General features: G+C 39.0%; 3 protein-coding genes across 3 annotated transcripts; all 3 read right to left on the bottom strand.

Annotated features, from left to right (window-relative positions):
- Positions 1–574: 574 nt before the first annotated feature.
- On the bottom strand, positions 575–20,070 carry LOC109429724 (oocyte zinc finger protein XlCOF6-like). Its single transcript, XM_062849345.1, has 6 exons — positions 19,865–20,070; positions 19,565–19,687; positions 16,119–17,505; positions 15,969–16,052; positions 1,012–1,095; positions 575–919 (listed from the first exon to the last, which is right to left on the bottom strand). The coding sequence occupies exons 2-6, from the start codon at positions 19,676–19,678 to the stop codon at positions 684–686; spliced, it is 1,905 nt and encodes a 634-aa protein (XP_062705329.1). The 5' UTR covers positions 19,679–19,687; positions 19,865–20,070; the 3' UTR covers positions 575–683.
- LOC109429682 (oocyte zinc finger protein XlCOF6) lies at positions 1,224–10,391 on the bottom strand. Its single transcript, XM_029864132.2, has 4 exons — positions 8,566–10,391; positions 8,441–8,502; positions 1,607–1,690; positions 1,224–1,540 (listed from the first exon to the last, which is right to left on the bottom strand). Exons 1-4 carry the CDS (start codon positions 10,182–10,184, stop codon positions 1,281–1,283), a joined length of 2,025 nt encoding a protein of 674 aa, XP_029719992.2. The 5' UTR covers positions 10,185–10,391; the 3' UTR covers positions 1,224–1,280.
- A 1,046-nt stretch (positions 20,071–21,116) lies between the features above and the next one.
- Positions 21,117–25,626, bottom strand: LOC109429665 (zinc finger protein 883-like). The gene is made up of 2 exons (XM_019705672.3): positions 25,369–25,626; positions 21,117–22,873 (listed from the first exon to the last, which is right to left on the bottom strand). Exons 1-2 carry the CDS (start codon positions 25,507–25,509, stop codon positions 21,233–21,235), a joined length of 1,782 nt encoding a protein of 593 aa, XP_019561217.3. The 5' UTR covers positions 25,510–25,626; the 3' UTR covers positions 21,117–21,232.
- Between the last annotated feature and the right edge of the window lie 362 nt (positions 25,627–25,988).

The following is a 25,988-nucleotide window of genomic DNA, read 5'->3' as shown; positions in this document are numbered from 1 at the left end:
GGAGAACGGGGTCACTATATTTTTCCTCGTTTCAGAGAGTGAGAAGAGGCCCATCCTAGAATGAAGAGCTTCAATGGAGTGGCCATATACAGTTGTAAGTAGAATAGGGTCCTAAAATTAAAGACGAAATCTCGCTTATATTGAATAATACGATCAAGCATGGTATTCTAATCGGAATTGTACTTTACTCGAACTTGAAAAACAAAGAAATAATGAGAAAATTCGAAATAAGTAAAATGATAAATAGTTCTACTTTCACATTTGAGGTCAACCTTGTGTGACTGAGCTCAACATTTTTCGCACTGGGATTTCAAAAATGTTCCTATCTGACATACACGGTGAAAAAAAATCACTCAAAGTATGTGTTATAAGCTAGGGACGAGACAAAAGGCTAAAAAATAAAAATTATATATTTTCAACTATGGTTAATAAAAACGTCAAAAAATGAGTAAATATGTACTCTTGAACCATATATTATGGTTTAAAACAAGAATCCCGATAGGACTTTAGGAGCCTATTTAAAATGCTTGAAATGAAATTCTTTTTTGTTCTAAATAATGAAACGTGCAGGCAATAACACTTAAATCATAACTTATATTGGAAATCAGGTGGCGAGTTTAAAATGGTGTCATGCGCTGCATTCTACATATTTCTCACCATCACTTGATAAACGTACTTACCGATTACCACTCGCTGACGCCATTAGGCTCACCACCCTGACTGTCGTTGTTTGGAACTACGACTGCTACTGATGAATCGTTGCTAACCACCGGAACTTCTGTTACGGTCGAATGACCCCTCCTTCCCGGAGGTGACTCATTTTCCACTTCCTGGCGGTGAAATTCCATTCGGTGCCGTCGCAAGCCGGTTTTGTGGGTAAAGCCCCGTTTGCACAGGTCGCAGTTGTACGGTTTGACTCCTGGGATAATGTTCGCGCAAATGGAAGGGAATCGTTGAAATGTTGTCTTGATGAATTTTAGTTTTCGAAGTTTTTACATTCGATTTTCTTACCTGCATGACTACTTTCATGGTCTATCTGGAATCGTTTGCGAATAAATGTCTTATCACAGAAGCTGCACTTATACGGCTTAATACCTGAAATGGTAGGATTTTTTTGTTAACATAAGTAGATATCGATGATCTTCTAAATCTACTCAATGGTCTATTTGAAACATATTGATGATTTCTTTGCAGTTCTACCAAACCCGTCAGTATTATGCCACTCACTGTTTCAGATATATTGAACCTAGACCCTATGATTACATCATTACACTTAAACACTACGGATGCTGGAAGTAACCGCTTCCACCGTGCATATGGGTCATTGCTGGCGGTGGAGGTGGCGGCGACATTGACGAATCTACGACACTCGCCACTTCCATGTGGGAAGATGACGACGAGGGCTGAGCTGGCATCGGTGAAGGAGCAGCCAGGGCTATTGCATTTTCCGGTGCCAGCGGATGGGACTCCAAGTGACGACGCAAACCGGTTTTGTGACTGAAGGTGCGATTGCACATGTCGCAGCGGTACGGTTTGATGCCTACGAATATTGGTGATTTTTAGTGTATCATAATAACGTGTCTAATTTATAAGTAGGTATACTAACCCGTATGACTACTTTCATGGTCGACTTGGAATCGTTTCCGAATGAACGTTTTATCACAATAGCTGCATTTGTACGGCTTGATACCTACAATGAAATAAAAGATTAAAAAAACATGTTTTACAGGGAATGTTTTATACACATTGGTAATTCCATGCCAAACCGACAACAGCGTTTAAACATAAAGTACCGTAATCTGGGTTGAAGGTGATCACTTTTCCTCTATTGTTTTTAATAAAATCAGGAACAATGCATATAATAATCCCAAACAAATTTTTTAAAAACATGTACTGAGTGGACCTGTATCAGGTTCCGTAAACGAAATTCTTACAAGAAACTGCTACATTTTGTAAAAAACGTTCAAATGGTCAAATTTGAAAACTTTCAATCCAGGGTGAACTTGATCAACCAATGACATAACATTCCAAGATTGAAAAATTATTGTACAAACTAAATTTGATGATGCTGAATGTGAATAAGATTTTAAAATTCTAATAACTAGTGGTGCGAGCACCATATTATAGACAGATCCATATTCTGAACAGTCGGCTAACGCAAAATAGATTTTCCTTTTATGAAGCATACCTATATTGAATCGAGAGATGAGGTGTTAACTTTATTAAGCCCCTCTACTATCCAATCGTTACAAAACATATCGTTTTTGACTGAACTGCGAACGTAGAGAATGTGTTTGCACATAGTAAGTAACACTATGCGTTCAGAATTAGGACCACGGCTTCTTATGGTGTCCATAATTAGGAACACGTCGTCCACACACTAAAATATGTCTAGATCAGAGACTGGAAATTATTATGAGATTTAATTTATTTTATACATTTAGCTAGACAACAAACACATTTGATGGTAATGTGAAGCATTATCTCTAGCAACAAGAACTTCCATTTATTTTAATGTTTGTTGTGAGATTCCCTTAACCGTTCAGAATATGGGTACCGCACGGTATTTAGTATGTTAAAAGTAAAATAAAGTTTAGTTAGTTACAGGGTGAGCCACATTAAACGCCTAAGGATAGGCTATTTCTTGAATAATCGTCGTACTTTTCCAAAAATATGCTATTTTTTAATAAAACTTATTTGTTATCATAAATTTTAACTCAAATCTATGTTCAATAAGCCTACCGAGAATGAATAAAAGTATTTCATAAGTCATCTGATATACAACGCGTTAGTGATAGGTTTTTTTGGAAAGACAATTGACATAAAAACATTCCAAAAGTCTTTTATATATATTCATCAGGGTGTCTACTCAATTATGAAAATGAAATTCCCTGATATTTCCAGGATTTTTCCAGGTTTTTGAAAATAATTCCAGGTTCAAGAAACATGAACAAATCGACTTAACTAAACATGATTTCAGATTTCTAGAAATAAGTGGAAGCGCAACTTTTTGGGAAATTTCTAGTTCCAACTATAATGACATTTAAGGCCAACATCCCACCAGCATTTAGGACGGAAGCACGAGATGATTTCTTGATGGAATTATTAAAACAGTCCTGCGATACTTTAGGAGAATTTTCTGCATAATTTGATGAAAATTTTGTTTAGCAAGGAAAACAACAAGAAATTACAATTTGTTTTATAAAAGTTAAGCTTGGCCGTTCCAGCAGATAATCTTCCGAGTAGTTCCTGAGCAAACTTTCTTAAATATCGACAGAAATTAAAAAAAAAATGCAGCTAACGGTTTTGAACAAATCTTCCAAGAAACCCTTCACGCATAGCTTCAGTTATTGCGCACGAAGACCTTCGTTGATTTCGCAAAAGAATCGCTCAAGTATGTATTTTCAGGAATTATAATTCCGCTAGATTCTTCTCTCCAGCGATTTCTCCTTTTATAGAAATTGCTAGTAAAAATGTTAGATATGTTTATAGAACTTCAGTCAGAAAATCCTTTCAGAGTTTCAAAAGAATTGACTGCAAATAATACTGCCAGTTACAATTGAAAATTTAAAAAATGACATTAATTCAACTAGAGGAATTCTGAATTCTTTCAGTATAGTTGGGTTTCGTGGCCGTGCTGCTAGAAGCGTCAGTCATCTAGGCGTTTCGTAAGCCTCGTAGTGTGTTGGTTCGATTCCCGCTCCAGTCGGGGAAAGCTTTTCGTCAAACGGGAAATTCTCCATTGGATCACTGGGTGTTATGTGGATTGTCTGTTGTCTAATGTTAGCGCTTCTTCAGTCTGTACAACCTCTGGTTGAAGACGGTGTAGTGTCTATTAAAACAAATATTTTAATTCTTTTCTCCACAGCAAATTTGAACGATGATTTTATGCCAAAACAGCGTTTTTACCAAAAGTATATGAACAAATATTGTTACAGATGGACTAATTTCAAAATAAATACAGAAAAATGTTGTAAATCAATAGTTTTGGTTGTAATAATTTCGCTCTTGAAACAAGTAATTGGCAATTAGAACATACTAATAAGTTGACAATTGTGTTCTAAAACTATTGCATAATATCCATCGAAAATAGTTTCTCTCGAGTTCGTTAAAATGTGTGGAGCTCAGAAGCAACTATGGAAAAGAGAGTTGGAAATTCTTTCAAACATTGTTTAGAATAATTTATGAGTTGTTCTAAAAACGTTTCAGAAATGATCAGAAAAATATTTAAAACTTCTTCCAGAAGTCATCTACAGTGTATCAAACAATTGTCCGTACAGCAATTTTTTGGTCAAAATAATTTTTCATTCAAATGTTCTTAACTTTTTTATACGTCTATCAAAAATGCTGAAATTTTGACCAAGCATGAATCATATATTAAAGCTCCATTGGTAAAATTTTGAGCGAGATCGAATAAGTTTTCTGAAAGTTATAGAACTTTTTGAAAAACTTATAAGATTTTTGAACACATTTTTAAGACATTATGTCTCAGTATGTACTCGATGAAACTTTTTCATTTTTTTTTTGTGTTACAGCTGATACCTAAGGCTTTCATATGCAGCTACTCCAGAGGTTTTATATTCACTACAAAAAATATGAAAAATGTGCTTATGCAGTTGCCGATATTTAAAAATGGACCATATTTTGCACATATAATCTGCCAAACGTTTTACACCAATAAAAGTGCTTTAACTGAATGAAAAATACATAGGACCTACTATTCATATGTAGTTTAGTAGGTCCTGTATAAAAATATTACATTAAGAGAGTTTAAAAACGTTAAAAACACTTGGCACTTTTATTGATCAAAATATGATAAATTTCCAAATGACACTGTTAGCATATACAGATTTTTCATATTTTTATAGTAAATATAAAACCTCAAACGAAGCTGCATATAAAAGCCTTAGGTATAAGCTGCATCACAAAAAAAATTGAAAAAATTTTATCGAGTACATTCTGAGATATAATGTTTTAAAAATGTGTTCAAAAATCTTATAAGTTTTACTAAAAGTTCTATAACTTTTAGAAAACTTATTCGATCTCGCTCAAAATTTTACCAATGGAGCTTTGATATATGATTCATGATTGGTCAAAATTTCAGCGTATTTGATTTATGCATAAAAAAGTTATGATCATTTGAATGAAAAATTATTTTGACCCAAAAATTGCTGTACGGACAATTGTTTGATACACTGTAGTTAATTCAATTCAATTGATCAATCATATTCTGCGGGAGTTTCAAGAACTACGATTTTAATATATCTTTAAGTTCCTTCAGGTATTTCCCAACATCTTAAGGCGATTGCGAATTTGTTAGGTAAACCTTAATAAATTGGAGAATTTAAGATTTGAGAATTGAAAATCCTAACAATAAAAGCATGTCAACTCAGTTTTTCGAAATAGGCAAAACAATAGGAGATTGCTGTGGAAAAAGTACAAGTTAGTTTCAACGTCAATTGACCCTTAATGCTTTTTACGGCATCATCAGCATCGGCAGCCATGTTGGATATGTGGCTCGAATTTCAAAGTGATAATTCTCTGCTGCCAAAGCGTATATTCATATGATAAAGTATCATCCTATTTGCTCACTCGCTGTGATTGTGATGATACTTTTTCTGCTGCGTTGGTACAGAATTGACAGTTTTTTATCACTTCAAAAACGTGAGGCAAACAATCATTGAAAAGCAAAAAGTCAATGATTCGTTTGAAAACTAAGTGATGCATCATGACACCTTAAGGTTAATGAATATCTGATAAATAATATTTTACGAGCGGGTAGTTAATAGCGGCGCAGCCGAAATTTTTATTCGCTTTAAAGCATTTCTAACTGAAAATTTGTATTGAAATGACAAACACAGAAATTCCCTGATTGTCACCAAAATTCCCTGAGAATTCCAGGATTTTTCCAGGTCGAGTAAAATTCCCTGATAATTCCAGGTTTTCCACGTTTTTCCAGGTAGTAGACACCCTGATTCATCCAATTGATTTACGTCAGTAGTCCTTCAATTGAAACAGAATTGTAGCGCCCTCAGACGTTGAAAAACATGGATCCCATAGTGATCAACTTCACCCCGCTGATAAACTACCCCCCAGATTACAGTACTACTTTTTGGCACTTTTGCTTAAGTGAAGATAACGGTTTTATCCGTTTTATCGCTCTTTTGTCAAGTGAAAAGTTGAAGTTTTTTAACAACGTAATGACAGTACGCTGATGTTTCTACTCATAACTCGAAATCAAGTGTCCTAAGTTTTCCAGGTTTTTCCAAATGAAATTTTAAAAGCTTATATAATTTAAAAAAAAATAACCGAAACTGTCTAAAAATTACACCCATTTCAAAAACTGTACAAAAATATCCCCTAAAATTAAGTAAACATCTTTCAAGATGTCTTAGAGTTGTTCCTGGATTTCCGCAGAAGTTTTGCACGAGATATCTGTTGGAGTACCCCCTCGATATTTCTTCCAGAAGTTTTCCGATATACTTCGAGTTTCTCGCTCGGTTCCATCCAAAATTATTCAAAGTTCCTTCACGAATGTCGTCACTTGGTGGTTTTCCGGGATAGCTTTCCAACAGTTTATCTCGGGATTTTTACCGATAGTTTCTCTTGGACTTCCTCACGGAATTTCGCTTCTGGGATTCCACGACATTTCAGAGGTCCTCCTTGGATGTTCTTAATATTCCCCCTCGGGATTAAACCTTAGAACTTTTTTTCGAGTTGTTCCATTTTTTCTCAGGTTTTTTTTCCTGAAGTTCCTGTTGATATTTCTTCAAAAAGACTTTATGAAGTTTCTAGCAAGTTTCACTTGGATTACTTCGAGTATTTTTCCGGGAATGTCTTATAAGGAATTTTGTAAGTTTATCCCAGGAGACATTCTGAGGAAACCCCGTACAAAAATCTTTGCGAGAACTCTGGGAGTACCTATTGAAGAAATCCCTAAAAGAGTATACCGAATCTCGGGACAATTTCCGGTAAAGTTCCTGGGAAGAATTTTGGGAATAATGCAGAGAAAATCTGTAAAAAATATTCTCCGGTCGATCACTTCAAGAAATACGGTATAATTACGATGAACAGCCTGGCTCTGAAAGAAATCATGGAAAGAATTCAACGAGAAATATGAGCAATAGGTCCTGTAGAAATCCAGAAGGCAATCCGGAAAAAATCTTAAGAGAAAGGCCAGGGTAAATTCAGAAAAAAAAAACTCTGTGACATCGCCAACGCCGGGAGCACTAGCGTGAGCAGCTTTTTCTTTCTTCTCGCTCATTCTCTTCGATAAACACAAGAAAGAGCGAGGGAAGGGAGGAGAGGGAAAAATACCACCTCTTTCATCTTTCTCTTTCTTATGTTCCAGGAGGAACTGCGACAGAAATCTTCGGTAAAACTTTAAAATAAACCCCGTGAGAAAAGAAATATCTCAGCTGAAACTTCTGTAAAAAAACCAGGAAGGACCAGGAAGGAGTCTGGAAGAAAGTTCACAGAAATTTCTTAGAGATATTTCAGGAAAAACTTTGGAAAAAAAATCGGGAGGAACTCCTGCAGAAAATTCATGAAAAGCTCCTTAGGAATCATTGGAGGAACTCTAGTAGAAATACTAGGAATAACTCATGTAGCAAAACTGAGAGAAATTCTGGGGAAGTTCTAATAGGAACTCCGGAAGAGACATTCTAGGAGTTTTGTGACAACTTCTACAAAATAGAAATTCCTTTACGGCTCTGTAATGCTGGTCCCGGCGAGTGAGCCATTAAATAAACGAACTAGAAAAAAATAAAAAAAACCTTTAGAGAGTTTGGGATAAATTCTGGTAGAAATCCTACGAAAATTATTAAATAATTTTGTATTTGTATTTATTCAGTTTAACGTTAGCCTATAGTTACAAACTTTTGATTAGATCAATGAAGCAGATTTTGAGCAAACCACAGGAGAAACTCCGGAAAAAACCTCACGAGTGGCTCTGAGAGCAATACCAGAAAGAAAATCTGTAGCATCTCCGTGAAAAACTCCGGTAGAAATTGATCGGAATTCGTGAATCCTGGGAACAAGAATACTGGAAGGAATCCGGAAGTATTGAAAAAGGAATACCAAGTAAAATGGCGTCAACAATTCGGTAGAAATTTTGTGAGAAATACTGAGCAACATTCCAGGAAGTATTTCTAAAGAAGTGGAATTTGCAGTGTCTTATCGAAATATCTGCTACGTCTAGGAGCCCTCCTTTACGAATAATCAGTCAGAGGATTTGTTTTTTGATTTTCAAAAAAACTAATAGTGGTCCCACATAGAACCACGTGGTGATACTGATGCCCATGGCGTCTACGAGTACCGTCAACCAGTATAAGTTTAGTGACCAAATTTGCAACAGAAGCTGAGGCAAAGTTCGATGCTTTCGATTACAAGTCAAATAAATTTGTGTCGATTTGGTTCATGGAATGACCCGGATACTTACCGGTATGAGACATTTCATGTCGCTGCCTATTGGTATGATCTGCAAACGCTTTATCACAATACCTGCAAAAACAAGCGTTAACATCAATCTTCAAAATCTGACATCTTCTCATCAAATGTACTTACCGACAGGGATACGGCTTCTCCCCGGTGTGCGTCCGCATGTGATACTGCAGGTGCACCTTGGACTTAAACGTTTTCTGACAGATCTCACACTGGAACGGCTGGTTGTTCGAATGGGACAGAATGTGCACCTGCAGGTTCCGTTTCCGCCGGAAGCTCCACCCACAGGTGGTGCAAACGAACGGTTTCTCCCCACTGTGAACCATCATGTGCGCCTTCAGGCTTCCCTTGCTGGTGAAGTTCTTGTGGCAGAGCTCGCACTCGAAAGGTTTTTCGTTGCGATGGGAACGCTCGTGAGTGGCCAGTGCCTCGCCTCCACGGACCTTTAGACCGCAAACGGCGCACTGGTGGCTGAGCGGTTTGTAGTTACGCTGCTGGTGACGCTGGAGCGATAGCTCGTCGTAGAACCGCTTGAAGCAAACGAGACATTCGATGGGTTTGTCCTTGTTTTCATCTAGGGATTGTTCCACTTTGTTGACCTTGTGGGCAGTGTGCGCGTGAGCCAGTAGAAGTTCTTCCGTTTCAAACGACTGGTAGCAAGCTTGAGCGCAACAGATTCTGCCGTACTCGTTGTGGACAACTTCCGGAAGCGGTACCACTAATACCTTGGATGGGACAACCTCCTTTTCCCGAGGATGATTGTGAGCATGGGTCCGACGACGTTTTTGGTTAATAAATCTAGATGGACATTTCATACAGCTGTAAATCTTAGTAGCTTCTGACATTCGTTTGTAGTGCTGCTTCAGGGCATATTGAGTTGAATATCTCCGGTGGCAAATCTGGCAGATGTTCGTTTTAGTCATGTTTACCCTTCGCTTCTTGATATGCTTCTCTCGATGAACTTCAAGTTCATCAGAGGTATCAAAAATCAAGAGACACGAACAGCACACCATTTGACCTTTCTTGATATCGATCACCTCGAAAGTGGCCAGTTCTTTCTCGTCCAAAGCATCTTCGCTACCGTAGTCTTCATCATCCTCATCCAATTTTTTCGGCTTTCTTCCGGGCTTCCTTCCTCGTCTCGGCTTTCGCGTCTCAACCAAGAAATCCGAATCACTATCATTTGAATCCTTAACCTTCTTCCTACGCCGGCCTCTCTTTACAGGTTTCTCATCTTCATCCTCGGATGCCTTCCAATCGCTATCATTCGCATCATCCAGGTATTCAACTTCGTATGCAGTTTCACTTTGATTCCCATCATCGCCAGCAACCTTCCCGTCATCAGAGTCCATCTCCTCCTTGACTTCCATTATGCTTTCGGTGAAAACCGACAGTTCCATCGCCGAGGTCCAATCCTTATCCACTCCCTCATCGTCCTCCGCCATTCTCTTCCCACCTTCCGATTTGAACATCTTCCGCAGCTTCCGATCCGATTCCCGCGCCTTCCGGATGAACCGAATGAACCCCTTCAAACAATCGACACATCCCCGGCAGATCGACGTCGGTAGCCCGTCGTCCTCCAGGATCTGCACCGAGGTGCACTCCACAATGATGTTTGCGATGAAAGCATCCTCCAGCTTGGAGAAAATGGGAATCAGACCGTCGGGACCACCGTCGCTGCTGCCGCCGCCGCCGCCACCGGAATCTTCGCCGCTCTCCATGCACACCCGGCAGATGTTCATGATTTTGCACAATTTAAATAGGATTTCACTCGAAACTCGACGATTTTCGCGAAAATTATGAGAAAACTTTTTTCTGGGTGATGGACGGTACGCGGAACCAAAACGAAGTGTTTGTTGTTTTTGTTGAAATGTCACTGTGCGAGATCATGGTTGATCTACTAAAAAGATGTGTTGCCTGAATTTGTTACGCGGCTAAAAATTCGTGCAAGAAAAATGGGTAATTTTTTGGGTAATTTAAATATTGCGCATTTAATAGGACAGATTGGTGAAGTACTAGATTTGTAGTAATGAGCTGAATTTTAGTATGGTGAGAAGGTCAATTCTCCGTTTCTGCAATGAAATGGTGCAAAAAGCGTGGGTATTATGATTCCTTGCTTAATTTGATGATGTTTGAGCAAAACTTTGGGCAACAGTGTTGTCGTTTTCTTCATTTCTTGCAACATAAACAACAAAGTTATCCAAAGTTTTGCTCAAACAGCATCAAATTAGGCAAGGAATCATAATACCCACGCGTTTTGTACCATTTCATTGCAGAAACAGAGAACTGACCTTCTCACCATACTAAAATTCAGCTCATTACTACAAATCTAGTACTGCACCGAACGTGCCCTATTAATAGTTCACCACTGGACCCCACCTCAAACCGGAAAATCCGCATTTATCCGTTCCTAACCCTGTTGAACATCCGTTCCTAACAAACATGTTGACAAAAATATCGCTTTTTTGTACTCAGCATTAGCGTGGTGCTAACCTGAGACGTGCTAACGATGGTGGTCAACCGCGCGAGTTACGGAAGGCTAACCGTCGCCAACCGCTACTGAGCAGCAGTTAGACGCGGTAAACGACAGTTAGCAACGGATAAATGCGGATTTTTCGGTAAGCAAGGGAAGTGTCATTCCCCCTGGAGGAAATACATAGTTAAAGTTGATCGTACCACCTAATGAGGGATTTCAAAACGTGAGACGATAGTTTTTCATCTAAATTTGCTTCAAAAACAAATATGAAATCTATCGTTTCTCTCTGTTTTCAAGCTAGCCACAACAATAGGCACACTGTTCCTATTTTGGAGGAAAATTTATCTTTGATTCCTGTTGTTTCGCATTCCATTGAATTCAAGTGCGATTTTGAAAAATAGAAACACTACCGCAAAGTCCAAAAGTCCAAAGCAGCAAAAATAGTTGGAAAAATATTTTTCTCAACCTTTTGGAGCCGGATGTTTTTGTCGCTGCTGCCGCCACCTCGTTGGTCTCGAGCACGTTTGTTCTACAACTCGTTTCATCACCGGGCCATATATTGTAACGTTTTGACGATTTTATTCTGTTTATGTAAAGTATAGTTTTGAATTCAGTTATATTAAATTACTATTATACTCGTTATTATATTTGAATTTTTCGATTTTGATTGTAAAGTTCGTTTTTTATTAGTTTTCATGACGTTTTTATCTTTCTAAGTAAAATCTCATTTGAATTAGATTCGTTGAATTTGATTTTGAGTTTGAACCGTTTCGATTAGTAGAGATTATCCGTTTCATATAAGGTTTGTGTCTAGGCTTAGCTAATGACGATTCATGTAACGTATCTTATAGGTTTTTTTTGCGATGGCGCAGAATAGTTTTTGCAGCCATGTGCAATTTGAATTTGGCGCACTTGTAAATAATTTTTCCTACATTGAGTAGACGATACTGTTTCAATAGCAGGAAATTTACTTGACTAGAGGATTGGATTTGACTCGATCACTTTGAAGTTGAGTCGGCTGGAGTACAAAAGTGAGCTTCGGCGACCTTCTGCCAGGTTTTTAGTTAGTAAAGTTGTGTAGTGTTCTTGAAGTGCAGTAAATTATTGTTGTTTGAAGTGAATTTAATGTTGATTGTATATTAGCGTGGTTCAAAAAATCGTTTTTGCTCCACACCGCTTATTCGATTCGTAACCAGATTCTAAGCCTTCTCCCAAAAAATGAGCTGATTTGGTTGAAAATTGAGAGTGCACAAGCCCTTCTAAGTTTGTATGGGAATTACTATGGGAAAAGGGCGTTTTTCATTCAATTGACCGTAGCATTTTCCCAAGTGCCATAGAGTGTTAGTTGACGCTTGGTACTCCTAAGCTACTTTATCAGCTACAACTTTGCCGAAGACCATATTCAAATCGGACGCCTCATTAATTAATTATTGATTTGTATCCAGAAAGAAACCTTTGATCATGATGGTTACGATGGGCATCACTGCAATTTCTGCTATTCTGCTATTATCAACGCATCCCCTGGCTTTCGCCCATCTGCGTTGTCTTTTCACTAGGCAATACGTCTACCAATTGATGTTTATGGGCTTGCCGGACCAAGTCATGTAGCTAAGCCAAACATCCCACCTACAACTGTTGGGTAGGCACCATTGTCCCGCCCACTGGTCTTTTACAGCTAGTTGTAGGTGCATGTGTGCGTGTAAGTATTGGTGTATGTGTGTTAGTGTTGGTGTATTGTAGGCGCCAACTCGTTCTAATTCACTCTGATTGCTAACACCCTATTGAACCATTACCCTCAAATCTGGCAATCTATGAAATAGAATGAGTTAAGCGCCTGGAATAATAGTCAGTTAATCAAACAAGGAATATTAGTATTAAAGCGAAGATACAATGAAGCAACGCCCCGAACCTCGAGAGCACAAACCCCAAGAACCAAATGACAGGCTGCGTGAACAGTCGATCGACTGGCCACCACCAGTGAATAACCAATCGAGCAAACCCTCCAGCACAAACCGCCACCAGCTCTCTCGACCTGCGCCCAACAAATCCGAGGCACAGCCCAGCCATAGCTTCACCTTAAAAACCAAAATCTAGATTGCAGAGCACAATACTTCCCAAGTAACCGCGCAGCTCGGGCCGCAAATCACGCACAACACGTCACAAATGAGACAAACACTACCCCGCCCGTACAACCGAAACCGATCTAGGGTAGATAAGGGTCTCTTTCCACGACCACGCCGACTCAACTGCACCCACAGGGAGCGCACCCCACACACACACTGCACTCATGCATCCATCACCTCGTCCATCACGACCCGAGCCGCACGGTCACCTGGGTTGCTTCTATCTGCATGACCTCACCCAACCCGTAGCGCAGAGTTTAAATCCCTCTCTTGCATTACAAAGCAGTCCCTTTCCCAAAGTTTGTGCGTGGTATAAATGAGATTATAAAGCTGAAGAAATCGTCACCAACACAACCGCCAACAATGACGACCTCCTCGGTCCCAAACCCAATTATCCTACACTACCCAAGTAACCACAATGCTGAAGCCGTACGCACTGCACGTACGAAGTACATACAGACCTACCCGCACCGCCTAAACAAATCACCTAGGCCGAACACAAGCGAAAAGCGGCGCCACCACTGTTAAACCAACGAACCAAGTATGTATCTTTGGTTAAACCACGACTATGCCAGTAGGTATAATCGCAATTCAGCAATCGTAGATCCATTCCCCGCTCCTACTCAGCCCTAACGATCCATAGCAATGCTTGTCAATATGTGCACCCCACATACGCAACCCCCACAACCCAGCAGTATGGTCACTTGAGTATCCCTGGGATTTTGATTACATGATGGTCAGGGATCACAGCCATCAAAACGTTCCACACTTTGCCAGGGCTTGCGACCTGTAACCATGATGATTTCCGCAATGGGAAACCATGATGGCTAGCGGTGTTGGTTACGATGGGCATCACTGCAATTTGCCTTGAAACATAGTAGCCATGATTTCTGTGTGCTATCTTTGGCGCCATGTGCAGCAATGTTGCCTGCTGGGAAGTTGAACGATCATTGTTAAAGTTTCTGCAGTTGGATAAAAATCGATAACTAATTAATGGGGCGTCCGATTTGAATGGGGTCTTCGGCAAAGTTGTAGCTGATAGAGTAGCTTAGGAGTATTATGAATTCGATTAGAAATCAAAAAACTTTTTTATAGAGAAATATTTTTGCTAATTTTGAGTTGTTTACAACATACATCGGAAGTGACGTATATGATAGTGCATCATTGAACGCACACAGCGCACCCCACCCGGTACTGAAAAAAAGTGTCGCTAGTCGAAAAGTGTCGCTAGTCAAAACGTCGCTATTCGGTTTGGTGCTGGCGCCATAATACCAAGGGTCAACTTACACTCTACGGCACTTGGGAAAATGCTACGGTTAATTGAACGAAAAACGCCTTTTCCCCATAGTAATTCCCATACAAACATTGAAGGACTTGTGCACTCTCAATTTTCAACCAATTCAATTTTTGGGAGAAGACTTAGAATCTGGTAATGAATCGAATAAGCGGTGTGGAGCAAAAACTATTTTTTGAACCACGCTATTGTATATGCTTTTCGTTTCTTAGTTAATAGGATAGATCGGTGAAGTACTAGAGTTGTAGTAATGAGCTGAATTTTAGTATGGTGAGAAGGTCAATTCTCCGTTTCTGCAGTGAAATGGTGCAAAAAGCGTGGGTATTATGATTCCTTGCCTAATTTGATGCTGTTTGAGCAAAACTTTGGGCAACAGTGTTGTTGTTTTCTCCATTTCTTGGAACATAAAAACATAGTTATTCAAAGTTTTGCTCAAACAGCATCAAATTAGGCAAGGAATCATAATACCCACGCTTTTTGCGCCATTTCATTGCAGAAACGGAGAATTGACCTTCTCACCATACTAAAATTCAGCTCATTACTACAAATCTAGTACTACATCCAACGTGTCCCATTAAATATTGGATTTTGACACTCTGTTCCCTGTGTATTTAATTGTCGTAAAAAAGGTATTTGTAAATTCGAATTAGTTTTTAGTGTATATTGTTTTAATTCTGTGTTTCGTCCTTGGACCTCAGCGTCCAAGAGGCGCTTTTTATTTCGGGTTTCAAGCCATTTAGTTGTGCTCCACGACGCTCATCCTCGCCCGCCAAATTGCTGGCAGTCAAACGGAGAGTTGACCATTCTCGTTTCATTGGTTTTGTTTTCGTTCTTTTGATTAGTAACTAATTAATCTAAACAAATTCATTTCCAACACCTTTAATTATTCACTTGTTGTTGTTTATTCAGTTTTTCGTTCCTTTTGTGTATATTTCGATTATTGTTCCAGTTCGAAGGTTTTTTTTCTGTAAATTGAATCATTTAGAGTTTTTAGTCGAGCCAGCGGCCGTTCGAGGAAGCCTGTGAGATAAGAGTCGTTGGGCAAACTTGAAAATGAACCGGTGGTCTCTTGTTCGCAAGAGTGGCGCAAAAGCCACCGAGTTTTGGAACTTCTCGAGCAAATTCGGCGAACGGTTACAATATGACACCTTCGGCTCCAAAGGGTTAAATAGATTTGTTAGCAAATGTTATGCACACAAATGGTACATTCTCATAATTCTCTAGATCCATCTATTCAGAATGTCTTTTGCTAACATTTTCGGGAAAAAAGTGCTAAATTGCCATTATCGCAACAATTTGAATTTATCTGTGCGTGTAAAATCAAGGATTTCATGAACACTGTCAATTAGAGGAATTTTATGATTACTGAAAGAAAGGGATTTTTTTGGGAATTCCAGAATAGGAGTACGGGGATTACAAATACAAGAAAATCCAGAATATATGGGAAACGATATAGGTTCATTAATAATCAATTATTGACAAGAAAGTTGATAAATAATGTGCCAATATCCAATATTTCATATTCCAATATTTAATCAGGCGGAAGTTTTTTGGACCGAGCGTTTTCCAAAATAAGACCATATACCTCACATGATAGAACATTCATTCATAGGATTATATAATATCGACTTACCTGTATGCTTGCATTCGTGTTCTACTTGAAGTCGTTTAATTGTGAATTTTTTATCGCAATAGGTACATTTAAATGGTTTATCACCTGTAAAAATTAAAAAAAATCATTTCATAATTTCCAACCTAAAGCATAATGCAAACAAACACTCACCAGTGTGATTCATTTCATGCCGTTGCCGCGTGGTATTATTCGAGAAGGACATCGAACAGTGGCGACACGGGAACGGACGCTCTCCGGTGTGCAGCCGCATGTGATTGACCAAACCACCTTTCATCTTGAAGGACTTGTTGCACACCTCGCATTGGAATGGAAGCGGTGCGCTGCCGTGATCATACTCGTGCGTGATGAGCTGTGCTTTCTGGTAGAATCCAGCCCCACAGGTCGCACAGATGAAGGGTCGTTCGTCCAAGTGGTATTTCTGATGTGCTTTCAGGGCACTGCTACTTGTGAAGTGCTTCTTGCAGATATCACACGCAAACGGTTTTTGATTGTCATGATTCATTTCGTGGTTTAACAAAACATCCTTGGTGCGGAACTTCAGCCCACACGTGGCACATTGGTGACTCATGGGTCTCGAGTTGCGTTTCCGGTGCCTGCGGAGCAACAGTACTGAGGCAAACCTTTTGTAACAAACGGGACATTCCGATGGTTTTTGTGCCACTTCCTCCGATTCATAGGCACGCTTATGAATTTTATGCGCTTCTTGACTGTGTCTCACTAGAAGCTCTTCCGTAGGATATGCTTTGTTGCAATTAGTTACACAGCACAGGATTTCACCAAACTCCTGTTTCATTTTGTCTTCGATTGTTTTTGGATGTCTGTAAGCATGTCTTCGTCTTCGTTTGACGCCAATGAATCGAGTGTTGCATATGCGGCATTCATAGATCCTTTTCACCGCATTCAACTTTCTTTGATGTTCATCCAGAGCCCCCGTCTTATTAAATCTTTGTTTGCATATTTGACAAAACACCCTATCAGTTTTTTTAACTAAGACTTTTTTATGAACTTCAGTGTGAACTTCGAGTTCGTATGGAGTTTTGAAGTATTGATAGCAGCCGCAGCACACATAATTGACCTCTGGTAGATTAATAGTATCGAACACTTCCTGCTCTTTCTCATCAAGAGATTCGTTATCATCCAAGACCTCGGGTTCGTCATCACTTTCAGGCTTGGATTTTCGTTTTCTTTTACGTTGCTTTTTACTTTTAGTGTCAGATTTTTTCAGACTCTTCTTGATCCGAGCTTTGACAATACTTAGCGCATCTTCATCGGAATCCGACTCGGATTTCAATTCGACATTACTATGCTCAGCATCATCGCCATCGACAGTTACACCTACTCCATTACTGTCATCGTCAGAGATTTCTGTTTTAACAACGATGACCTCGATTGGTGGTTTTTCATCATCCCGTGGGGCTAGATCACTCCGAAGGTATGTGTCGGTGCTGCGCACTTTTTCAACGAAAGTGTTGACACTTTGGACGTCCCGAACACAGGGTTTGCAAATTTTGTCAGGAAGTCCGTCGTCTTCGGATAACTGTAATCGAAGATTACGCACGTAATTAAAGCAGCAAAGCGTTGTCGAATTAGTAAAATCAACAATGTTCAAGCTTAAAATTTTTGAAAGCGCTTACATTGAGTTACTACGAGATGATTTTTGAAGCACTTCTCATACACTAATGAAAACGAAGAATGGTAGAAAAACTGAATTGTATGAACATTATGCAACCCATTTTAGTTTAATTATGAATAAGTGCGAAACAGTAGGCCATTATATTGTTCGTGAAGTTGAAAATCGGAATTTTTGACACGCGAAAATCAATGTTTCTCCTAAACCGTGTGTCGGACGTACGTCGGGCACAGTGCGCTGGATAGAGGGCCAGGTCCGCTGTCCAGCGCACTACGTCCGACGTTAGGTTTCACGTATGAATTTTGAGAAAATTCGATTGTCGGGCGTGGGGAAACTTCGGGTTTCAACCGCGACGACAATAAAACTTAAATAGGTCACTTAAAATATGAATGAACCAGTGTAATACATTTTTGGCACTCGGCGCTAATAGAAGTAAGGGCGCCAGTGTCGTTAAGTTAAACACACAGGGTTACGGTGGCGCTTTCTCTTAATTTAAGTAGCCATTTGATTGCCATTTGAGTATTATCACCATAGCAAAATTCAGCTCATTACTACAAGACTAGCACTGAATTTTATAAAAGTTCATTTTAGCATATGATCCAAAATAACACGTTAAATTTAAATTTCCTTACCCGTTGTTCAAATTTTTTTGTAATTTTATTGTTAACGTATACGTTATAACGTGAACCGGTTAGCATAGCCATTCTTAGGGTCAAGGAAATTTTACAACAAAAAGGAAAAAACTAAGGACAGTGGTAATTCCTATTTAGAAAAAATAGGCTCCGAAACATTTCAGGCCAAACATGTCTAAAGGTCCAATCTGCAGAAGAGAGGCTCTCTTTGGTTTCCCTCTCTTTCGTTAATATCTCAGCTGTTAATATGTATTATGATTGTCTCTTTGCATTGAACGATAGTCAAACCAATCGTCTTTTGATTTGTACTGCAAAAGTTGTTGAAAAGTGTACCATTACATTGCAATAATTGAAAGAGAGTGAACAAAGAGAGCCTCTCAAATGCAGATAGGACCTATTGAAATGTTTGGCCTGATTTACCAGAAACACGAATATTAGGGTAATTTTCCAATTGTTGCACGGCTAAAAACTCGCCTATTGTTGCACACTCCATGTTTTTCTTATGGGGTGTGCAACAATAGGGTCCTAAAATTAAAGACGAAATCTCGCCTAATTGAATAATACGATCAAGCATGGTATTCTAATAGGAATTGTACTTTACTCGAACTTGAAAAACAAAGGAATAATGAGAAAATTCGAAATAAGAAAAATGGTAAATAGTTCTACTTTGACATTTGAGGTCAACCTTGTGTGACTGATCTCGACATTTTTCGCACTGGGATTTCAAAAATGTTTCTATCTGACATACACGGTGAAAAAAAATCACTCAAAGTATGTGTTATAAGCTAGGGACGAGACAAAAGGCTAAAAAAAATAAAAATTATATATTTTAAACTATGATTAATAAAAAAGTCAAAAAATTAGTAAATATCTAGATTGAGTTTAAATAAGGGCGAAAGTAACATGAGAGAATTCTCTTCATCGACTCTCTCTTCTTCAAATTAAAGTGACAAGATGCAAGTAAGGTTGCACTTTTTGGTCATAAATCGCTAGGTTGCGATGTAATCTAGCGTCTAAGTGTAAAAAAGTTCGATTGAATTTGCATCTTGTCACTTTAATTTGCAGAAGAGAGAGTCGATGAAGAGAATTCTCTCATGTTACTTTCGCCCTTATTTAAACTCAATCTAGATATGTGCTCTTGAACCATATATTGTGGTTTGAAACAAGAATCCCGATAGGACTTTAGGAGCCTATTGGCGAATTTTTAGCCGTGCAACAATTGGCGATTTACCCTATAACATTTCGCCCAAAATTAAAAGATATAATCAATGTTAACCCAATGGTTATCATTATTATGAAATTCGTCAAAAATATTTTCGTATATATGAACTAACCTTAATAGAGCAGCTGAATGTTATTGTTTTTGCAATATTCACATTGTCGATTACCGAAAATATGGACACTAATGATTTGTCATCACAATGCATACACAAGCGGCAGATTTCCATTGTAAAACTCTGAAATATTGAAAAAAAATAAATACCGAATATTATTACAATTTCCACTATTTTGATCCACCCTAATGCCCATGTTGTTACCAATTTCGACGAAGTCGTACACTGATATTTAGTCCGATGGGCATCAGCTGGAAACCAAAATTTTTAAGTTATTTCGAGAAATTGTTTCAAACTCACCTAATCCTTCACACTGTTGTGGTCTTGAACATATTTTAGCAGGATTTAATAGACAATTTCACCGAGAATTTCACACGAATTTTCGAAAATATTGAAACGTCCCCAGATGGATGTTTTGGTTTCGTTTGTTGATATCACGATTTTGACGTGAGAAGGTTCAGCGCCGTTGACACTACCAATCATGCGCTGACGATGATGATGTAGGGATGCCCAATCATTTCTGAGTTTAAGGTAACCATGCATGAATGTTTTCAAAAACAGTTCTAGATTAAGTTTAAATAAGGACGAAAGTAACATAGAGAATTCTCTTCATCGACTCTCTTTTCTGCAAATTAAAGTGACAAGATGCAAATTCATTCGAACTTTTTTACACTTAGACGCTAGATTGCATCGCAACCTAGCGATTTATGACCTAAAAGTGCAACCATACTTGCATTTGAAGTGACAAAATTTGAAGAAGAGAGAGTCGATGAAGAGAACTCTCTCATATTACTTTCGTCCTTATTTAAACTCAATCTAGAGTTGCTTCCGTGAAGAGTATATTATTTATGATTTCAGTTGGAAATCAAAAAACTTTTAAGAAAAATATTTTTGATAAATTTGGGTTGTTTACAACACACGTCGGAAGTGACGTATACGATAGTGCATCCACCGACGAACCGACGTGACAGTGGTGTTTCAAAACTGCCCCCCCCCCCCCCCCCAAATTCAACGGTCGGCCAGCGAAGCAAGCGAACGCTTCTGTCAAATCAGCGCAGACGCGAACCTTTTCCTATATGAATACACGGAGGTTCGGAGTCAAGCTAGCAAAACAACGCGAACCGTTATAGAGGAGGCGGTAATGTTCGGCTATTTTTCATCATTGCGTCGGGGACATCAAATTTGAATTTATTTGTTCTAGCTGTTACGTCGGTTCGTCGGTGGTGCATCATTGAACGCATACAGTGCGCTACCCCCGCTACTGAAAAAAAGTGTCGCTAGTCGAAAAAGTGACGCTAGTCAAAACGTCGCTATTCGGTTTGGTGCTGGCGCCATAATAATTTGCTTCATTAACTCAAATTTGCTTTTAATAGGACCTCCGTTGAGTGAAATTTTTGGTTAAATTGTGATCAAACCGAAACTACCGGGAAAGACCGGGATTGCGTCAAAAGAAACTAAGTTTGGGTTGATTTGATTTGAATACAATTTCTGACATTATTACAATGTATCATCCACCAAAACCGAATCTTGTCATCTAAATTATATACAAACATTATAGGCTTTTATGAAATTATATTTGAAAGAATGATCAGAAAACATGACATGACATTGTTACCAAAATGCCCAGTGGACATTATCCCCTTCAATGTTCTACCACAATGACGACCCTCATTGTAGCCGACCACCAGTGCACGATGCTTCATGCTTCAGGAAGGGACGTTTCGACGAGAAGGCTTTTCCGCAGATTTCGCAGGCATAAGGCATAATGCCCATGTGCACGATGCTCTCATGTTCCGATTTCTCTGCCAACCGCATGAAGCGCTTCTCGCAGTGCTGGCATTGGTATGGCTTGATTCCCGTATGCATTACCATGTGGCGGCTCATGTTTGCCGTATCGGTAAATCCTTTCCCGCATACGGAACATTGGTGACGCTTGACTGTCGCATGAGTTCCCTTGTGCATGAACAGGGATGAAGAGTATCGGAAGGTTTTATGACAAATATCGCAAGCGAATGGTTTTTCGTCGCTGTGCACCCTGTAATGATTTTCCAAAAAGTGCTTGGTACGGAATGCTCTGCCGCATATGGAACATGTCGATGTTTTGTCTTGAGTGTGGATTAATTTATGCTGTTTCAACGCTGAATCACTGTAGAAACTTTTTGAACAAAAATCGCATTCATAGGGTTTAGTCTGTGCATGTTTGTTAACGTGACTGTTCAGTGAAGTTTGAGTCTTGAAAATTTCGCCACATTGATGACACTGGTGTCGAGATGCATTCAAGGAATACGTAGTGTATAAGTTGTTGTAATGTGCTTGAAGTTTTACTTGGGATGCATATGACCTTTGACAAAAGGGACATTGAAGTTCGGAAGAGGCGGCAGCTGCGTCTGTAATCAAGTTGTGGTCCTTCGAAATGTGTTCAAGAAGAGCGTTCTCTGAAGTATGTGACGAAGAACATTTTTTAACGCAACACAGATAACCATATTTTTCCAGGCGAGCTATTGATATTGGATATAGTTTGGGGTGTTCAATAGTATCGTTTGCGTGAAGCAAAGCATGTTTTCTAACAGATTCAGCGGCCAAAAATCTTTTGCTACATTTTTTGCATTCGTATACCCTATCGATACGTTGGTATCGATTGCGGTGTGCTATTAGAGGAGAATGAGTAGCAAATCTTTTGTAGCAAACTTTGCAAACATTTGTCTTGGCAACATTCACAGGATTATTTCTTCTTTTAGTCTCCTCGTGAACGACCCCACCGTGATGTTCTAGCTCCTTTTCAGTATCAAAAAACTTTAAGCAACCACAGCAAGGGATTTGATTCTGACTTTCAATAACATTAAACGTATCTGATTCGTCGCTGTTATAATTATCCTTGGGTTCTTTTTCCGCTTTCACAGAAAATCTTCCACCTTTTCCGCGACCTTTTTTGGAATGCGTAACCTTACCTTCTTCAGCTTCCGAGGAACTAAAGTTACTATGCTGTTCCACATCAATTCCACCAAACGCATCCAATTCCTCTGATTCTTGCTGCACTTTCGTACGTTTGCTCAATACTATTTGCTGATTCGAGTCCGTAGTTTGTTCATCGTCTGTCAATTTTCCAAAGGAATCGTCTTCTACTTCGATTTTCATCTCCAATCCAATGCACGATTCGATATCATTTGGTGATTCATTGGCACCCGGTTGCAGGATCCGTCGTAGTTTTTTGTCACAATCCTTGGCATTCTGTATGAACAAGGTGATGGATTTTATCGCTTCCAGACATGGGGGACATATTTCCGATGGCATACCGTCGTTTGGGCCTACCTAGAATTGAAATAAGAACATTGAGATGAATACGCTTATTAGATGCACGCTAGGATGCACGATTGTTATTAATTTGAAAACGTTTAGCCTAAAGCTATATTATGTCGAATTCGTTTATTCCCGACGGTGCACTGCACCAATGTAGCAATTGACACCGGAAAAACGAACGGTTTCGGTGCAATTTGTTGACAGCTTATGATGGTATTAGTAAGAGCGCGTAAGAGCGTCAATGAAAACAATAAATGATATCAAAAAAATGTTACTTGAAAATTGTTATCCAATGTTTTAACAATCCCACATTATTTAACTTCTTCAAATTCTCGTAATATCATAATTTTTAAATTAGAAGCAACTTTTTAGAATTTAACCATTTCCGTTGCCTAATAAAAAAGGATGCTAACTTGATGCTAACATACAATTATAAACGATCTACGGGCACAAATTTAACACAAAAAATGTTAAAGGCAGTTCAATAGAAAACGTTTAGCTACAACGTAAAAAGGAAAATAAATAAATGCTTTTTAAAACATAACGTTATTGAAACGCAACTCATATTAAAAACGCTTCAACCATCCTTTAGTGACATTTCTGGAGCTCGATTTGAATAGGTCGTATGTGCTTTTGTCGATATAAAATTCGATCAGTTTATTTAAGTTATTGTAGCAATATGAAAGATATTTTTGAGACTTTTAACGATGGAACGGAAAGCTTATTTTGTGAGGATTCTGCTGTATGTACCAACTTTGTTCAATTTTAACGGTTTTCGATACAATAAGCGAATCCAACTGATCGAATTTTTAATCGACAAAAGCACATACGACCTATTCAAATCGAGCTCCAGATTTGTTTGACTTCAATATTTGTTGTAAGAAAAAAAATAGAATTTATGGTTTTTGAAACTGGTTGTACCCTGAGTCTCGCGGACTGACTCAATATGCTCTCTTAGCGGGAGCCAAACATTGGGAGCCAAACATTGAAGATTGAGGTTATGTTGAACCTTGTTAAGCCTGTGTGATTGATTGAAGAGTATTGTTATCTAGGTCCTCTCCTCTTCTTGGCGTAACGTCCTCACTGGGACAAAGCCTGCTTCTCAGCTTAGTGTTCTATGAGCACTTCCACAGTTATTAACTGAGAGCTTCCTCTGCCAATGACCATTTTGCATGTGTATATCGTGTGGCAGGCACGAAGATACTCTATGCCCAAGGAAGTCAAGGAAATTTCCTTTACGAAAAGATCCTGGACCGACCGGGAATCGAACCCGTCACCCTCAGCATGGTCATGCTGAATACCCGTGCGTTTACCGCCTCGGCTATCTAGGTGTTATCTAGGTGCTGAGGATATAATCAAAATTGTTGTCACAATATCTTCATTTGCCGCTGGAAAGCGAGGAGAAGGATAAACATTGTGTTAAGCCTATTTTAGCTAATTTTGTAACAACTACCCATCAAAATTTCCATCGCGAATGTCGCGAATGGAAAATGATAAACTTTGAACCCAAGAACAAAATTGGAATAAAGGTGGATTGATCATGTTTACCATTTCCGAATAGCGTCGCGACGGCGTGTTTGACAACCGAGCTGAGAGAGGTGGTTGCAAGAAAATTGAACGCTCGTGCGTGTTTACAAGCTGTGTGTCGAGAGTGTGTAGGTGTGTGTAAGCTAGCTTGAAAAATAAAACCGTTTCTATTCGCAACACTCAGGTTGTACCTACAAAATGTTACTTCAGTAATATTTCAGTCCAATTTTAATTAAATGATTTTTATTCTATTCTGGGCTTATCAAAACTTTATTACGTCATTTTTTTCATAATTAATAGACCACCATGTGACAGAAAATTCTGATTATTGAAATCATTAAAAGTAATCCGCATATTTGCCATAATAAAAAAAAAGTGATGTTGAATCAACTCTTTGAAATTTCATGTTACCGATAAATCTTGAAGATTCCTCAGAAGTTGAAAGACGTGATAATCATCGATCAAATTTAAAACATCTCAAAATAAAGGAATATCCAAGAAAACTGTTTACCTAATGCCGAAGAGAAAATCATCATTCCTACCCAAACAAAACCACGATACAAGTTCAGCGATATGTATGTATTGGTAAAACTAGCTTTGTACCTGCTACACCGCGCTCAAACTGGGTGTAGCATTTTCTTGCACCGGTGCCAATCGGGTGTCAAAACAGAACAGTACCTGCGAATAAACGAACGGTTTCGGTGCAAGTTTGCTACACCCGGTAGCAAAGCGGTGCAGGCGGTGCAAATAAACGAATTCGACATTAGTTGAGAAGCAGCTTTCACAGATTTTGGGTTTTTAATTTCCATGCTACAGCTGGGCTGAGTTTTCAGCTGTCAAATGATCTCTAACAATAGATACCTAAATTGTATCAGCAAAATTCGGTAGTTGTTTTCGCATTGTTATTGCTATGTCAGTTACGCCCTATTCGCGAATTACTCCGGACTTACCAACACTCGGCGATTTTTTTCCAAACTCACCTTACGGCCGACCCACTGTGTCAGGCAATCAGCGATGTAAACATTGGTCGCCTCAACTTCGATGTTGGAAAATATCGAACGGAAATCCTTCCCCACGACCTCACTTCCACGTTCGTTCATGCACGTTCGACAAACCTCCATTTTGCTGGCTCTAGTTTTTTACGAAAACGAAGTTTTCACACGTATTTTCACTTTATTAATCGGCACAAAATTTCTCTTGATGTTACCGGATCATCATAACTCAAGCGGCAACAAAACAAAACACAACTACTACGTACAGTGTTGCCAGGGGGAATTTTGAGATTTAATTGAGTGTGAACTGAACTGAACTCGATGATGATCGCGTCGCTGTCAAAATTGATTATCAAAACAAAAAAGTGCATCACAACTTTTCGCATTCGTGAGTTTTTCCGCAGTTTTGCATGAATTTTAGCATAAATTCTCTAAAGAACACTATTAACGGATAGCTAATTTGCAGGACAATATGCAGCCGGTGGAGAATCTCTGCCGGATATGCACCCGCAGCGAGGAATGGCCAACTTTTGTTTGCATTTTTGACACTACGCTCCAGCTGGATAGGGGCGGGTTGAAATCGGAGCAGCAGCAGCAAGAAGTGCAGG

The sequence above is a fragment of the Aedes albopictus genome, chromosome 2 (assembly GCF_035046485.1).
Source record: "Aedes albopictus strain Foshan chromosome 2, AalbF5, whole genome shotgun sequence".
In the NCBI taxonomy this organism is placed as follows: Eukaryota; Metazoa; Arthropoda; class Insecta; order Diptera; family Culicidae; genus Aedes; species Aedes albopictus.
The sequence above is the reverse complement of the archived record's forward strand: the minus strand, read 5'-3'. Positions and strand labels throughout refer to the sequence as shown.